Here is a 17,847-nt window from a genome sequence, read left to right on the forward strand (position 1 = left end):
AATACACCTTTTTATTATCAATACCAAGTATTGACTGCTTTGTCTCAGTTAATGGACTTTGACACAAAACTCTATATTACCCTCATCTGCAGCCTGTATGATATCAGTATGCTGGCAGAGAGACACAGAGTGGATTTCACCTCCTCGTACTGTTTTTAGGAACGATATGTATAAATCTCTTTAAATACTTTTCCCACTTATTTTTTCATCCTTCTAATTGAAGGAGAGAATGGCTTTTCCAAAGGAGCTCCTTACTTTTATTTTATCTCTGACGGCACCGCTCTTTCTCTACACTGCAAACAACATTTCTGCTTTGCAAAAGTAAGTTATGGTCTTTTAAAATACATTTTTATATGCTAAATTATTCAATCAGATTGGTCAGAAGGTGTGGATTCCCCTTCCCTAAAAAAAGTTCTGGAGCCAGTTCATTCATTTTTATGCTTTCCATCTTATACATTGTAGTTTCCATAGTAATGAACATATGGCGATGTATGTCAAAGACACTATTAGCAAAATGTATACGCTTTAACTATGGCAAAGTTGTCTTGAGGAAGTAGCCTCCAGTGTCTCAAGTTTTCCACCAGAGGAAAGTTTTCAATCTTCAAGTCCTCTTGAAGTATTAATATAATGCACAATCTTCTGCAAATTGCTGAGGTTTGAGGGGAATAAAATACTGGGGTATGCTGCTATAAAAAGAATCTACATACAGCATGTACGGTAATGAACAGTATTTCTCAAACTGCTTTTTTTAGTCACTTTTGTACATAATTTTATGTATGTGGTTCAGAACATTTATGATGAATTACGATGTTTTAAAGAAAGCTGTGAGTTTACCTCAAAGTACCTCAGCAGTACCTCAAAGCTGCCAATGCTGGAGCCTTTAAGGCCCAAGGAAAAACTCCCTTAGATAATATGAGGTAGAAACCTTAAGAGGAACCACATTTAAAAGTTGAACCTATCCTCATTCAGGTGACACCAAGAGTGTGATTATAAAATCATAAAAACCATATAATTCCCTCCAGCATCTCACAATTTTCCTCTAAATTTTGACGTGTGCTTGTAAAGATTTACGCTTAATCACACACAAGGCTGTTAGTACAGATGTAAATGAGGAGGCCTGAGGTGCAGTCAGCGTTCCAATTCTTCTCAAACGTGTTCAGTAGGGTTGAGATCTTCCACTCCAAACCATGAAAAGCATTTCTTCATGGAGTTCGCTTTGTGAACAGGGGCATTGGCATGTTGGAACAGGTTTGGATCTCTTAGTTCAAGTGATTGGAAAACTATTTCCTAAACTGTTCAATGTTCATCAATCAATGTTACAAAACCAATGAAAGTAGGAATACTTTAAATCCACAAATGTAACCAGTTTGTGATTTATATTGGGTGTTTTGCTTGGAAAAGTTTACGAATAATCATTTAAAAGTTTATGATTACTACCCAATCCCCATTATTTAAAGGGCTTTCTGGAAACCTTATGCTAGGCCCCAACGTAGATCTATGGTTACACAATTCTGGTCTGGATTTTATCTTTAACATGAACTTTTACACTTTGTTTTCCAGTAGACCATTGGTTATACTGGGAGTGGAGGTAGCCCTTCTTGCTGCAGTGCTCTCTGTTGCATATCTATGTGTACGGAATGAAAAATCTGTGGACTTCCTGTTTTATGGTAAGATTGGTGTATGCACAACTGTTAGGTATAATTTGCATCATATTGCTGCTATTATAATACCACAGAGTTATTTGTATGTATGTTAAATGTCAGAGAAATAAAGGTTTAAGCTTGTCCCTAATCGTTGAGCAAGCTACACTAAAGAAAACTCACCTCTGAAACAACACAGCAATCAATAAGCAGCTGGGCCTCACAGCTCCCTTGGGTTTTCTCCTCCCTCGCTCTGTTTTCCTGTCACTCCTCATTTTCGGCCCTATGCCTCCACCCTCACCCTGCTGCTAGGACTGATGTGGCTATTCTTAAACATCAGCAGATGCCCTTTTCAGTACTGTGTGTTGTGTTCCAAAGGAATGGCAGGTCTGTTTGTCAGTGATAGAGATCCAGCTTCACCTACATAGCCACAGGCCATCATAAACTCACAGCTGGGGAGAAATCAATAGCTGGAGTGGAGAGGAAGGTGAAAAAGTGATGGAAAGAGCACTGCAGAGGGGAACATAGGGCTGATGGAGTGGGAGTCTGAGAAAGAAACACAGAGCCGGGGGGCTAACCGTGATAATCTTTTCCCATGCTATGTATTGTCTTTGTTTCAGTATTCAGTTTGTTTTCTTTCACCTCCATCTCTGACCTTACGTGTGCTCTCGAGCTGGATGGCTATATCAAAGGTTTTCTGGATTTCTACATTAACAAGGTTAAAATGAAACACACAGACACACACACACATCTTAACAATCTTTGATAAAACCCGATTAAAACACATCCTTTCTTTGGGACAGGGTGAACCCTACTTGAGCACGGCGCATTCCATCATGAAGAACTACTGGAACGGAGGGGTGCACTTTGTTTTACTCCTCGCCATCATCCATCGCATGCGGAAAGGGTGAATAATCCACCTTTATTAAAGGCTTTTCATTTCAAGATGTCATGAGTGGGTTAGATATATGCTATAAAAGCACCGCATGCTGTGTTCTCATTACAAAGGTTAGTGTGTCAGTGCCACCCATATGCTATCAAAGTTTCATTTTCTCGACAGGAAGCCATATCGGAGTTTGGCTCTGCTTTGGGCTGGCTCCATGGTAGCCACTCAGATCGTCTATATTCCAAGCATTGCTATAGGTCAGACAACAAACTTTGTGTGTGTGTGTGTGTGTGTGTGTGTGTGTGTGTAATAGTTTGCTCCACAAAAAACAAATTCTCAAATCTATTGTTGTTACAATTCAGCAAAATTATATTTCTGCAGGTAAACATGCTAAGAACATCTATCCAGCATTTTGGCTCAATCTCTTTTTCCTGGTCCTGCCCATATGGACAGCGGTGAAACTTTTCAACAGGCCGAGAGAGCTGATAGTCATCCCAGCAGACACGGTGGGGATCCTGATGAAATAAAAGACAATTCCAGTATATATTTATGATATATTTATAGTGTGTACTCTATAGTGTGTATCATAGTATATAATGGGTACTACACATAATATAGTTTGATCTGTATAGTGTATAGTGTGTTTAATAATATATAATGGGTACTAAACAGTGAATAGTGTGAACTGTATAGTGTATAGTGTGTATCGTAGTGTATAATGGGTTCTATACAGTATACAGTGTGAACTTTATAGTGTATAGTGTGTATTATAGGTATAATGGGTACTACACAGTATATAGTGTGAACTGTAAAGTGTATAGTGTGTATTATAGTGTATAATGGGTACTATACAGTGTATAGTGTGAACTGTAAAGTGTATAGTGTGTATTATAGTGTATAATGGGTACTATACAGTGTATAATGGGTACTATACAGTGTATAGTGTGAACTGTATAGTGTATAGTGTGTATCGTAGTGTATAATGGGTTCTATACAGTATACAGTGTAAACTTTATAGTGTATAGTGTGTATTATAGGTATAATGGGTACTACACAGTATATAGTGTGAACTGTAAAGTGTATAGTGTGTATTATAGTGTATAATGGGTACTATACAGTGTATAGTGTGAACTGTAAAGTGTATAGTGTGTATTATAGTGTATAATGGGTACTATACAGTGTATAATGGGTACTATACAGTGTATAGTGTGAACTGTATAGTGTATAGTGTGTATTATAGTGTATAATGGGTACTACACAGTATATAGTGTGAACTGTATAGTGTATAATGTGTATTATAGTGTATAATGGGTACTATACAGTGTATAGCAGACCTGGGCAAACTACGGCCAATCATAAATTACAGGGATGCACCGAAAATTTGCGGCCGAAATACCTAAATCACCAAAACAACACAGCAGAAACACAATTGTAATAACGCAATAAAAAAGCGCAGCCAGCACACGGTTATCTGGATAAGAGCCATCATGTCTGCGGTGTGCGGATAGCGATTTGCAGAACATGCAATGCTGAAATTTCAAGAGGGGGTGTATCTGCAAAGAGTTTCTCCAAGTCGGGTTTAATTTATCACCTGAAATCCAAACATCCCGCTTGCCTTCTAAATATGAGAAGAACACGGCACAGAAAAGTAAAGTCAATCCGAGCATGCGTTTTTGAAAAGGCAAGAAAGTTTCCAGTGATGGTGCCAAGGCAAAAGGCATAACACAAAAAATTATGGATTTTATTGCCTTTTGAATTCAATTTTCATTTCGGTGCATCCCTAAAATATTATCGTTGGTGTGGCCCTCTGACACAATTCAGGTTTCTCATGTTGCCCCCTTGTAAAAATTAATTGCCACCCCTGGTGTATAGTGTGAACTGTATAGTGTATAGTGTGTATTATAGTGTATAATGGGTACAACACAGTATATAGTGTGAACTGTATAGTGTATAATGTGTATTATAGTATATAATGGATACTATACAGTGAATAGTGTGAACTGTATAGTGTATAGTGTGTATTATAGTGTACAATAGGTTCTATACAGTATATAGTGTGAACTGTATAGTGTGTATTATAGTGTATAATGGGTACTATACAGTATATAGTGTGAACTGTATAGTGTATAGTGTGTATTATAGTGTACAATGGGCACTATAGAGAATAAAGTGTAAACTATATGGTGTATAGTGTGAACTATAAGTAAGTACAGCATGTAGTGTGTACTGTGTGATGCATAATGTACGTAAGTACTGTATAGATTCAATTGTATAGTGTGTATTATAGTGTATAATGCGTACTGTATAGCATGTAGTGTACACAGTATAAAGTAAGTAAATACAGCATATACTGTATGGTGTTTACAGTATTGTGTATAGTGTGTAGTGTTTAGTGTATATATGTTTGGTGAGTACAGTGTATAGTGTGTATTATATAGTCTACAGCATATTTATTGTATATTGTATAGCGTGTATACTGTATAGTGTCTATTCAGTACTATACATTATATAGTGTTTAGTGTAAAGATGTATGTATATAATGTAAAGTGTACAGTTAATAATGTACAGTGTGTAGTATAAAAAGCATAACATGTATAATTAAGTGTTTAGTGTATGGTGTATAGCATATATATTGGTATAGTATATATTGTATACTGTATAGATTATAAAGTATAGTATTTGTGTTTGCTGTAGGTTGTAGCAGAACAGAAGAAAAGGCTTCTGTTTCGTCCCATAGACTTCCTGCTTACTCTTAGTGTGCTCGGTGCCATGGCCTTCACCGTGTTCCGAGGATTTGTATGGATTTTTTCATGGTCTCCTTGGTCTCTTTTCTCATTTTCTTTCTCTTCCACAGCTTCCTTCCTTTCGTCACTCTTTTAACGTTATATTCAAGACTGAATGAACATTTCTTTCTTTCTTTCTTTCTTTCTTTCTTTCTTTCTTTCTTTCTTTCTTTCTTTCTTTCTTACTTTCTTTCTTTCTTTCTTTCTTTCTTTCTTTCTTTCTTTCTTTCTTTCTTTCTTTCTTATTTGCACAATGAACAAAATCTATATTTCTGTCTGACACTCTAATTCTTGAATCTGAAATTGTAATAGGTTGAAATATTCCTTTTATTTCCTTGATTAAGTGCAGATGATGCTAATGCAGTGTTTTGTGAAATTACTTACAGGTTGTTCTTGAGTGCACACTGGACATTTGTTTCACCTACATTTACCAGTACGAGCCCTACATGAAGGACAGTGTGGCCTTCCCTAAGGTCATGGTATGTCTACATTCATATATTTCCTAATGAGCATTTAATAGGCGCTTTTTTCCAAGTGCATGATAGTCTCTTTGAAAATCATATTATCATAATATTATAAATAATTCAGGATCGAACAGAAGCTAAAACCCTGTTTGTTGAACATTTTAGAGCATTCACAACACAACTGTTGCCAAAGTGCTTTGTTGTGCTGTGCTTCAGCCCACGGGGAACCTGATTAAAATAAATGTTGATGTTCTGCTGTAGATGCTGGTGTTCCTCTTCTATGCTTTGCCCCTGCTAACCCTGTTAGTCTATGGTCTGACTGTCCCAGGATGCACTTGGATGCTGGATTGGAGTTTATTCCTTGCAGGAGCCATAGCGCAGGTAAATAACAATGATTTTATAATAATGGCCTAAACTATCTTGGCTAGATTCTTTTTTAACTGAACAGCAGGAAGCATGGTTTCTCTTGTCGATCAGATCATGAGCTAATGGACACAAAATAGGGATATCTGGAATCACACATATGTGAGTAATGTAGGAATGAGATGAAAACTGGATTTGAATAACATCCATGTAGAACATAAGCGCAAAGTAAAGTTTAAGAAAATATCCTCTTGTAGATTATTTATTTAACTTATTTTAATAGGCTCAAAAGGTGTAACATCCTTTAATATTCTGTATTTTAGAGACTGCTGTGATTAAATATGCAATGATTTTATCTGAACCTGCAGATGCAGTGGACGTACATCGGTGCGTCTGTGCACTCGAGGACACCCTTCACCTATCGCATCCCTAAAGAGGAATGGAGGCTAGTCATGACCCTTAACCTTGTGTACTTAGCTGTTCCTGTCCTGCTGGCTGTACGCTGCTACATAGCCCCAGCATTCTTCATGAAGCCGGTTCCTCCTGGACAAACAGACAACGGCAAAAAGCAAAAGTAGATGCATAAAGTCTTACGAACCTACAAAACTAAACACACAGGCGAGACAGAGAACTGAGACTCCTGGGATCTGGAGCACCCGATGGTGGACTTCTTCTCTTCTCTTGAATGACCTTTGTCTCTGCCATGTGGAATGAAATCAGCTCCACTGTTCTTGAGCTTATCTCTGCTCAATGAATGAGTCATGTCATGCAATCCAGACAGCAGATCTGGACTCTGACACACACGTTCCTGCCTGCCAACACAACATTGTCTGTAGAATTACTTCATACTGCGAGTCTTTGAGGCTCGATTTCAAAGCAGCGTTTATCTGCAAAGGTATCTGCCAAGATCTGACGGTTGAATCCTCTGTTCCTAATGAGCCATTGTAATGAACAAGAAATGTGATTGTCTCTCAAAGTGTTTTGTTATCAGTAGACAGTTTTCTTTCTAATTAATTTTTGTTACGATTTTTTTTTTTTTTTTAACAACAGTTTTTATTTCGGAGGATTTTTATCAAACAGCTTGTTATGAAGACGAAACTCATTTACATCTTGGGTAGTAAAAAAAACAAAAGAAGAAACAAAATAGAGCCTTTTTTGAAAAAGAAGCACACAAGCAGCTCACGATATTGAGCTCACGTTCCTTGATATGAATCTGTAATCTTGTGAAATGCACTGTTTATTATACTCAGGGAGGGAGGCGCAGGTTGCAAAAGATGCTGTAATATGCCTGCTTTATTGATTAGATTTGCTACACATGTTCGTTCGGGCCGAACCCCTGCCGATTTCTAAATGACATAATGCAAGCCAGTGTTTCAGTGAGCCTACACCCGGCCTAGTGAACTCTGATCCCACTGTCTCACCCAGATAACTAGAAAATGACAAGGGTTTTGCAACAAAGCTGTTAATCAGAAATCTTTGGTTTGTGACCTTTGGTAGACACAGTGACTAATAAAGATGTTTTGCCACCACTTTATATTAAGGAACATGTATAAATGTGGATAATGGCAGCCATGTTTTTGCTTTCCTGAATTAAAAATTGGTCAAACATTTGCTTCATAAATAGAACATTAACAATAGAAGCACTATAAATTTTAATAATTCACAATAAACATTTTATTAAACACCTGTTATATAGTGTGCTTAAGGTAATGGACTGTAAATGACTGGGTTACTAACTTTACTTTTTTTTTTTTTTCTTCATCAAATTGTCCTTGAAACATATTCAACAACCGCCAGTATATTATTTTAAAGAAAATATTCAGAATTTATATAAAAATGCTAGTGTTCAACCAAGTGGTGAATAGCAAGGAAGGATTTTCCTACATTACTGTACTAAAGTGTATTTTTAAAGTATTTGTACGGTATTAATTTTAAGAAACTTTTACCCCGCTACATTTTAATGCCCAATATCTTACTTTTTACTTTGCTCCGTTTCAGAAAACATGCCGCTCATTACTACTTTAAAGTGAAATCTTAAATTGGATTAACTAGAATCCTCATAACCTTACAATTCTTGCAAAAGTATCACCGTATTAAGAGATCTCTCACTGTGTGTCTGTAGTAATAGCTGATTATATTTATGATGTACAAAACTATTGTCTATTGTAAAATATATTGCACAGATAGTAATGTGAGAAGGATTATGGAGCGGATATTGTCTCAAAATCAGAAATTTCCAGTGTGTATATAGAAACATGGGATCATTTTTTATTATTTTTTTGGCTGAAAATATCAAGAATTATTACTTTTTGTAACTATGTCTATGTATGCACATTATAATTGGGAACCCTCCTGTTGTGACAGCAACAATATATCTAAAGGCGATGAAAATGAGCTGCTAGACTGTATCAGGGAGGAGGCGTATGTAACTGCCGATTATGGGGTTACTGTAAAAATGTGCTAAATAGCAGGTTACAGTTATAGTAATAGTTTGATTTAATTTCGTGTAAGACTACAGTATGTCTTAATTAAATGTTGTCCCGATTAAAATCTATAGTCGCATGCCACAATGCATCTTGTTCTGCATATATATATATATATATATATATATATATATATATATATATATATATATATATATATATATATATATATATATATATATATATATATACAGTACAGACCAAAAGTTTGGACACACCTACTCATTCAAAGAGAATGAGATTTTCTTTATTTTCATGACTATGAAAATTGTAGAGTCACAATTTTGACTACCTCTTGAAGCTCATCAAGAGAATGCCAAGAGTGTGCAAAGCAGTAATCAAAGCAAAAGGTGGCTACTTTGAAGAACCTACAATATGACATTTTTCAGTTGTTTCACACTTTTTTGTTATGTATATAATTCCATATATAATTCCACATGTGTTTATTCATAGTTTTTATGCCTTCAGTGTGAATCTACAATTTTCATAGTCATGAAAATAAAGAAAACTCTTTGAATGAGAAGGTGTGTCCAAACTTTTGGTCTGTACTGTATATATATATATATATATATATATATATATATATATATATATATATATATATATATATATATATATATATATATATATGAAAATTTGCGGGTTCCCATTTGAAACTTAACTAACAGCAAGTTGCAGATTATCTTAAAATTCGCGGAAATCTGCAGCGGGACTGAATGTTAAGGAACGTTAGGAATAACATTTTAAACTATGTATTTGGTCAAACACTGTTCACTATTATGTTTATAAAGTGCTATAATGTCTAGATGCATTCACTAAGGTACCATGGGGGCTGCGGGGGTGGTTCCAAAATCAGCGGATTTTCTGAACTCGCTTAGAATGTAACCCCCGCGAGTTCCCAGGGGACCACTCTATATAATGCAAAAGTGCAGATGTGTAGCTTTCGGTATTGTAATGAAGCGATCTGAAAGATGTACATGTTTGTGTGTGTGTGTGTGTGTGTGTGTGTGTGTGAATGAATTCAAGATGTCTTTCAATTCGCTTTATTACAGTACCAAAAGCTGCACACAGCAAAAGAAAGAGAAAACTTTCCTCCCCTATTCAATTACCAAAGTGGCACCCTGTAGTGTGGGAGGTTACTGTGGCAACACAGGCTAAGACGTAATTGTCCTTGGATGACTGGATTATTAAGAGCATGCTAATGAGTTGGAAAGACCACACTCTTCAGTTACAAAGTATACCAAGATCAAGTTCTGTGTCAAATTACTAACTGTGTTTAAAATATAGTTATGTGGGGGAGTATTTGCCTATTTCAGCCATTTTTCCAGTAGTAGTTAATACTCCTACTACAACTACTACTACTACTACTACTACTACTCTTTATATTAATATAAATTTAAATTATATTATCTGAATGTTTTTATGTATTTATTATATTATTATTTTATGTGTTTGTTTGTTTGTTGACTTAAAAAAACAATTTCAGCTCCAAAACATCCCATTTGAAATAATCAGCCCCTTGATGAGGATCTTGGTCCAGTTTTCCATGCCGAATATTTTATTTTTAAGTAGGGTTCAAATTCAAGAAGACTGAGGTCATTGCACAACATTTCTAAGCAAATCTGACATTTGTTTGGCCCATTAACAAGAACTGAAGGCAGAATGGACAAGACTAAACAACCTGGCGGAGAAAATCAGAGTTTTTTCTTATTCACCAGCCACAAATTGTATCCAAATGATAAAAAATACTCCACTATACTTCACAGGGGCTATCGATTTAAACAAATGTGCATTGAATACAAGCTGCCATTTGTACTGCGATGCTACATTTTTAACATATTTGCAAAGGTAAAAAACAATTTAAAAAACAATCATTTGTGACCAATTTTATGTATAGATTGATTTCTCCTCGCGTTCTCTCAGCACCACTGCTGCTACGTGAATATGACACATCACAACATTAAATTGACCGAGTTTGTGTCCTGAGAGTCACATAGAATACAGATTAACATGGCAGAGGTAGAGCTGCATTTTCCTCGAGACTGAACAGGAAAAGAATTTCTGGATTTATTTCTCCTTTTTTTTTTTTTGCACTACAAGGGCCTGTATGCAAAAATGTATGAATGTATAAATGTATGATTTGCTGCCTGTCTGAATCAAAAAAATATCTGTACCATATTGAATTGCATATCATTAAAAATTGGATCTATTCTGTAATAGGGGTGAATCGTATCACATCGCTAGCTGCTTAATATCTATCTTTAATGTTTCGTATCATTGGCTATGCTTAGAGTTCAAATTGCATCAGCCACAGTTATGGAGTCTGTAAGCGTCTGTAATACATAGTATTCACTTACAGACTCTTTTAGAAAGGGCTTCTTTCCGAGCAGTTGGTTTCAAGGCTTGACAACCAGAAGACTCTAGTAAACTATGCAAACTAGTCAAACACTGTGTATGTTTCAGTTTTCACCTCCTTCACTGTGCAGGCACAGTATTCTCATGGGCCCAATTTCAGACAAACTCCCACCTGTTTATAATATGTAAAGCTATTTGTTACGGCAATTGCTATAAATAACGATATTTTAACTGCTTATATCATTTTCCATCCATTGCCTGACATGTGCAGGTCTGTCTCTTGTGAGTTAAAGTTTCTTCCCTGGGTAATGGATGTGAAAGATTATTTTTTCAAGCATGCAACTGCATATTTAAACCCCTGGGAAACAGAAAGTGGTTAAATTGGGAAAAGACTGAGAGCAGTTTCTTTACTGGAATGACAATTATTTCGCCTGTATTTAAAATATTCCTTAGGGCTTTCAGTTATTTTTGGTATTATTGTCATAGTCTTTTTTTTTTTCTTTTTTCTTTTTACAAAAATGATGAGCAAAATTCTATTGTGTCATTTATATAAACAATAAGGCAAAAAAAAAAAATGTTTGTTGCTTTCCTGGAAGCGTCTATGTATTTTTTCAATTTCGTAGCTCAAACATAGTTCCATATTCAGCGCTTTAGCTTTTGTAGCACGCACAGAGAAACTGTATTTTTTTTCTCAGTTCAGTGAAACGCTAGCGTTGGGTTATACTGTTTTAGAAGATCGGAAAGATATGTTAGTGTGAAAACAATCAAAACTCTCAAATCATCATGAGCAGGACTTTTAAGTCAAAAGCTAATGTTTGAATAAGACGGAGATAAAGTGCTCTCATTTCCTGGTTAGTAAGACTGTTACGTTCAGAACAAGCTGAGAATTCATTAATGACACACAGGGCAGTCGGCCAGCGACACATTACAATAGTCCAAAATCGAGATGTTATGAAAGCCAGCAATGTTTTCTCAATGGCATGCAGGATAGCATATTTCCTATTTGGTCTTTGTTTCTCAAAGCATAATAACCTTTTTTTTTAATAAGGTTTTTCTTTATTAGCTGTATATGTCCTGGCCATTTATATGTGGGAGCGATTCCAGATCTTTCTGTAGCTGAGAATAATAACACCTTAGGTCATTTCATTATTTCTGCTCCCTTTCTGACCACTTTTGTGACCGTCTGCCAAAGTGGCTATATTTAAAGATAATAGGTGGACCTCCCGCTGAGAAAATCAAATGTCTTTTTTTAAAGTATGACCAAGTGATGAAAAAAGTGACATGTAATAAAAGATTCGAATCCAGACTTCAAAGCCAGACAGTGTGTTTAGCAAGAGAACATTCTGTAACAGTCAGCGCATCACTATTAAAAAAAGATGGCCTTTTAATGAAGATTTCTAGCTCCTAGCTAGCCATTTCATGAGAAACTTATATAAAACGGAATTATAATAATATTAATCAACCCGTTTTCCTGTCTGAGAGATTTAAAATGATTGCAGAACTGAAACGGTTAATCCAGACTTGTGCCATAAGACTCATCCTATACATGATGCGGGTACAATAATCCATCTAACAGCCAAAATGCTTAAAATATTTAATAAATTCTGGCTTTTTGGCATCTGTGAGTTAGGGTGTACAGTAAATCAAGCCCGAATCCACCAAAAGTCCTCTAAAAGATTAGTTCAAGAGTAAACCTTAACATGATGCTACTGCCACCATGCTTCACTCATAGGATAGTGTCCACAGACCAATGAGCTGCATTGGGTTTTAGCAAACATAGTACTTTTTACCAAGATGCAACATTTTCAAATAAAGAAGACAAGAGACGATGTTTTCCTCTATATGGCTGATCTATTTAGTATTCATAGGAACATTACAATTTGCCATCCTTATTATGCCATCAATTACCTTGTCATTACTCAAGCCTTATAGTTGTAACAGAGGGGTTGTTGGATTTGGCGTGGCAATGGTGTGACAGGCATGGCGACAGAGTTAGAGGATCCAAATGCTGGCTTTATTAAGAGTAGTCAAACAGGCAGTCAACAACAGCAAATCGATATGTCCAAGATGAGACAAAGGGGTAATCCATAAACACAGGCAGGCAGCAAACAATCATAAACGTGGTAAAGATTCCAAGGTCAAAACCGTGAAAATGCTATAGCATAGCACATGGAACATGAAACATAAAGACTTGGCAGACGTGGCAAAACAAAACCTGGAAGCATAGGCTAACATTGGCTAACATGGGCTAACGGGCTGGCATGGACGACATTTTATGTACTTCATATACATTGATAAACAATATACACAATATAAATATAACAATATAAAAAGAATGGCTTTCTTTTTGGGTCTGTTTCTTCATCAAATTGTCTTCCCCAGGTCATCTCAGGGAGATTTTTCACCTCTATTGTCATTTACAGCTTACAGCCACTGACTTCTGTACTGTTTTCCTGGATTGCACATTGTGCTAATACAACTTGACAAGTACATCCCTGATTCCAAAAAAGGTGGGACACTGTGTAAAATGTAAATAAAAATAGAATGCGATGATTTACAAATCTCATAAACACATATTTTATTCACAATAAAACATAGAAAGCATATCAAATGTTTTGATTTAGTGCAACAAATGCTTCCATCTAGAAAATGTCTTTCTCAGGGAACTCCTTGCATATTTTAACAAGATAATGCTACCTGCTTACTCCATCTATTACAATCGCATGACTTCATAGTAGAAGAGTCCGGGTGCTGAACTTGTCTGCCTGCAGTCTGGAACTTTCCCCATTTGAAAACATTTGCTGTATCATGAAACAGACAAATACAACAAAGGACACCCAGAACTGTTAAGCATCTAGAATCCTGTATCAGACACATATGGGAAAACATTCCTTTCCCAAAACTTCAGCAACTGGTCTTCTCAGTTCCCAGATGTATACGGACAGAAGGCGTGATGCTACACAGTGGCAAACATGGCCTGTTGCAACCATCTAATTCAAAAATATATTTTTTTCTCTTAAAATGGTATATGGGTGTGGAAGTGAGATCATGCAGATTGTTCTCTGGCGATCATAATGCACAAGTTGCCAAATGGCTTTGACATTTTCCGGGTTTGGGTTCGTTGAAGGTCTTCTTAATCTCTCGTTCGATTTCCAGTGATGTTCCTCCACTCTTGAAGCACACACAAAACACCTGGGATGACTCGCAGCATTGCAGACGCATGTCAGACGTATATCGTGCCAAACGTCTTTGTGGCAGATTTGCCCAGTTTCACACAGAATTTCACGTTTTCTCTTTGTTCTAACTTATTGTCCATGATGAAATCGCAGACGTGGTAATGCACGTGGTCAATGGACATGATAATTGATAATGATCTAAATGTTAATTAAGGCAATGAAAACAGGTTGAAGATGATTTGTGTAAGTTGAAGGTAACTAGTGTAAGTATCCTAGACAAAGGAACACAAAGATTATCTTGTATGTACTGTATTTATTTGTATAGTTTGTTTGTGTGTTTAGTGAAATTGGAATTTTTATGTTTCTTCGTGTGTCGTGACTTAAACACTCTTCTCCCTCTACTTCCATCCAAAACGAATGTGAAAACAGCCTTTTCAAGTGACGGAAAAATAGTGCGCTCTCTTGAGCAGCAAATGAAATAAAGGCAACAAAGGAGCCGGCGACTTGAGTAAACTCAACACCATTAAATCTCAAAAGGCATTCAATTCGGACTCGTTTATCTGCAGGCTGGCGGGGCTTGAGATGAATGGCTGCCTCTCAGCCGAGGGGAAAAGATGTAGAAATTGGACTGTCATACGGCAGGACGACTGCAGGACAGAAGGTCATGACACCCTCAGAGCTGTGTGGGAGATTAGGCCTGATAGCAGTCTGGAGTCTGCTTTCTGTTGCTCTGAGAAATTTCCTTTGGCTTCAGGGTCAGAAATAAATTATTTTATTGCAGGGAAGTCCGGGCGCAGGGGGGCTCCGCTTAAAACCCTCATCTGATACAACTCCATGGTGCTGAGCAGGTTTTCTGGAGCCAAATAGGCTTAAAGAGCAGGATTTATTAATCAGACACATTTTGTACAATCATATATGAAAACTAGTGAAATTCATGATGTTTAACCTATGAATTGTGTATGAAAAAAACATAATCATGTGATCAAATAAGGTATAAAGATAAAAAAAAATACAAATAAAGTGCTTAGAATGTATGGTATATAAATGATAAGATTGTCAAATTTAATGTGTCAAACTGAACAAATAAAAAAAATAATAATAATAATAATAATAATTATAATTATAATTATATATATATATATATATATATATAATAGTTTCATGTGAAAAAGTACATTTCTTTAATTAATTTAAACCAGTTTAATGTGTTTCTTTTTAAAGCAAATACACAGTTTTGCCTGAACACACCATTCAGTCTCAGTAAGTTTGCTAAACTCTCTAATGTCAGGTCACTACCGGACTCAAACGCCATTACCCATCAGACTTGATGACCTTTAAACGTGGCCTCCTGGACTCCTTTTCTCAAAACACACTCACCTGTTCATCACAATGACCATCATAATGATCAGGCACATCTGTTTCCAATCAAAGGGGAGGTTGTAGTTCAGTGGTTAAGGCATTGGACTTTGGATTGGAAGTGTTGAATTCAAAATCCTAGCACTATCAAGTTGCCACTGCAGGGCCCTTGAGCAAGGCCCTTAACTCTCAACTGCTCAGTTGTAGGTCACTCTAGATAAGACATTACACACTCGCCACAGTTTAAACGGACTATCGTTCATACAGCTCACTGCAGAGTAATATGTTTATTCGACATTGTTCTCTGACATTTATTAAGCCTTTGTTTTGTATTTTGTTTTATTTTTTTAACATTCTAAACGGTTGACCCATCATTGTTTTACGTTTACAGTATTTGGATTATAATCTGCATTTCCATCTGCCATCTTCATCATTACATGACATTAATGTTATCTAATGGCAGGCTCACACTGTGCGACTTGTAATAGCCCTTTGCGATTGTTGAAGTCAGACTGTAATGACATGATCCCCATGTTCCCATGTCCCCACACTGTGGGATCTTAGTTGTCATAATATCTGACTGTCAACAACAGTCAAAAACTTTTTTACGGCATGAATCCGTGACACGTTCAGCCCCGCTTTCTCTCGTTATTGGTAGCTAGCACCAAACAAAGACAATCTGTAGAGTTTTGTTCATGACATGCCTTCATAACAAAATCGTCATACAAACACTCCTTTTCTTGCCATAACTCAATACGTTTCTCTTCTTGCTGTACTGTCCACCTGACTTGTTTCCACATTTTTCCCTGAGTTGGGTTGAAGTTCTGGTGCTAATTGATGGTCGTTGTAGGAGTCACACTGAGGGAAAGACTGTAACCTTCGAAAACTGCCAAAATTGAATTGGTTGAAAACACAATGCAATCGCAACAGCCATTAGCTTCTAGGGTTATAGGAAATCATAACCAAATCGTGGTTAAAATCGTACAGTGTGCACCTGCCTTTGCATGGTGTTATCAAACGAAACAGGCAAATATACTGTATATGTACTATGTAAATATTAAATTGATAAGATCAAATTTTATCTAGGTTTTGCTTTGAATGCAGCAAATGAGAAACTTCATTTTACAGTCTTTGCTTACTCCTGCGTACTCAAACATTTTAATGAGCCAGAGTAAGGGACACTCATCCTCAAATTCCACACAACACTCTGGTGGTTGATCCATGTTCAAACACACACGGATAGCTACATCGCTAATTACATTGTGCATGAAAAGGTCACCACGGATGATAAATTGGCATGGTTCCTGACATTTCTTTCTGCACAGATGAACTTGATTGGATGCTAGACGGGGTTAAATAAGAGAAAGAGAGCCTTATTAGTTGACTAAATATGAAGCAATGTAGGCTGTAAAAAATAATAGTGTTTTTTAGTTGGAAGCAAGCAGAATTTAAGAAGAAAATTTTAACAGATACCATCCATCCATCCATCCATCTTCTCCCGCTTATCCGATGCCGGGTTGCGGGGGCAGCAGTCTAAGCAAAGATGCCCTAGACACTTCTTCCAGCTCTACCGGGGGGACACCAAGGCGTTCCCAGGCCAGCCGGGAGACTTAGTCTCTCCAGCGTGTCCTAGGTCTTCCCCGGGGTCTCCTCCCAGTGGGACGCGCCCGGAACACCTATCCAGGAAGGCGTCCAGGAGGCATCCGGAACAGATGCCCGAGCCACCTCAGCTGACCCCTCTCGATGTGGAGGAGCAGCGGATCTACTCTGAGCTCCTCCCGAGTGACTGAGCTTCTCACCCTATCTCTAAGGGATCGCCCAGCCACCCTGCGGAGAAAGCACATTTCGGCCGCCTGTATCCGGGATCTTGTCCTTTTGGTCATGACCCAGAGCTCATGACCATAGGTGAGAGTAGGAACGTAGATTGACCGGTAAATCGAGAGTTTCGCCTTGCGGCTCAGCTCCTTCTTCACCACGACAGACCGGTACATCAACCGCATTACTGCAGAAGCTGCACCGATCCATCTGTCAATCTCCCGTTCCACCCTTCCCTCACTCGTGAACAAAACCCCAAGATACTTAAACTCCTCCACTTGCGGCAGGAACTCCCCACCAACCTGAAGTGGGCAAGCCACCCTTTTCCGACTGAGGACCATGGCCTCGGATTTGGAGGTGCTGATTCTCATCCCAGCCGCTTCACACTCGGCTGCAAACCGTCCCAGTGCATGCTGAGGGCCCTGGTCTGATGAAGCCAACACGACAACATCATCTGCAAAGAGCAAAGATGAAATCGTGTCGTCACCAAACCGGACACCCTCCGACCCCTGGCTGCGCCTAGAAA

At 37.4% G+C, this 17,847-nt stretch overlaps 1 protein-coding gene across 1 annotated transcript; it reads left to right on the plus strand.

Moving 5' to 3' along the window:
• The first annotated feature begins 95 nt into the window (after window positions 1-95).
• tm6sf2a (transmembrane 6 superfamily member 2a) lies at window positions 96-7,825 on the plus strand. The gene is made up of 10 exons (XM_083526264.1): window positions 96-321; window positions 1,561-1,667; window positions 2,261-2,358; window positions 2,444-2,547; window positions 2,701-2,783; window positions 2,908-3,032; window positions 5,221-5,322; window positions 5,696-5,788; window positions 6,035-6,154; window positions 6,505-7,825. Exons 1-10 carry the CDS (start codon window positions 230-232, stop codon window positions 6,712-6,714), a joined length of 1,134 nt encoding a protein of 377 aa, XP_083382390.1. The 5' UTR covers window positions 96-229; the 3' UTR covers window positions 6,715-7,825.
• Window positions 7,826-17,847: the final 10,022 nt, after the last annotated feature.

This window comes from Silurus aristotelis (genome assembly GCF_946808225.1).
Source record: "Silurus aristotelis genome assembly, chromosome: 22".
Classification (NCBI taxonomy): domain Eukaryota; kingdom Metazoa; phylum Chordata; class Actinopteri; order Siluriformes; family Siluridae; genus Silurus; species Silurus aristotelis.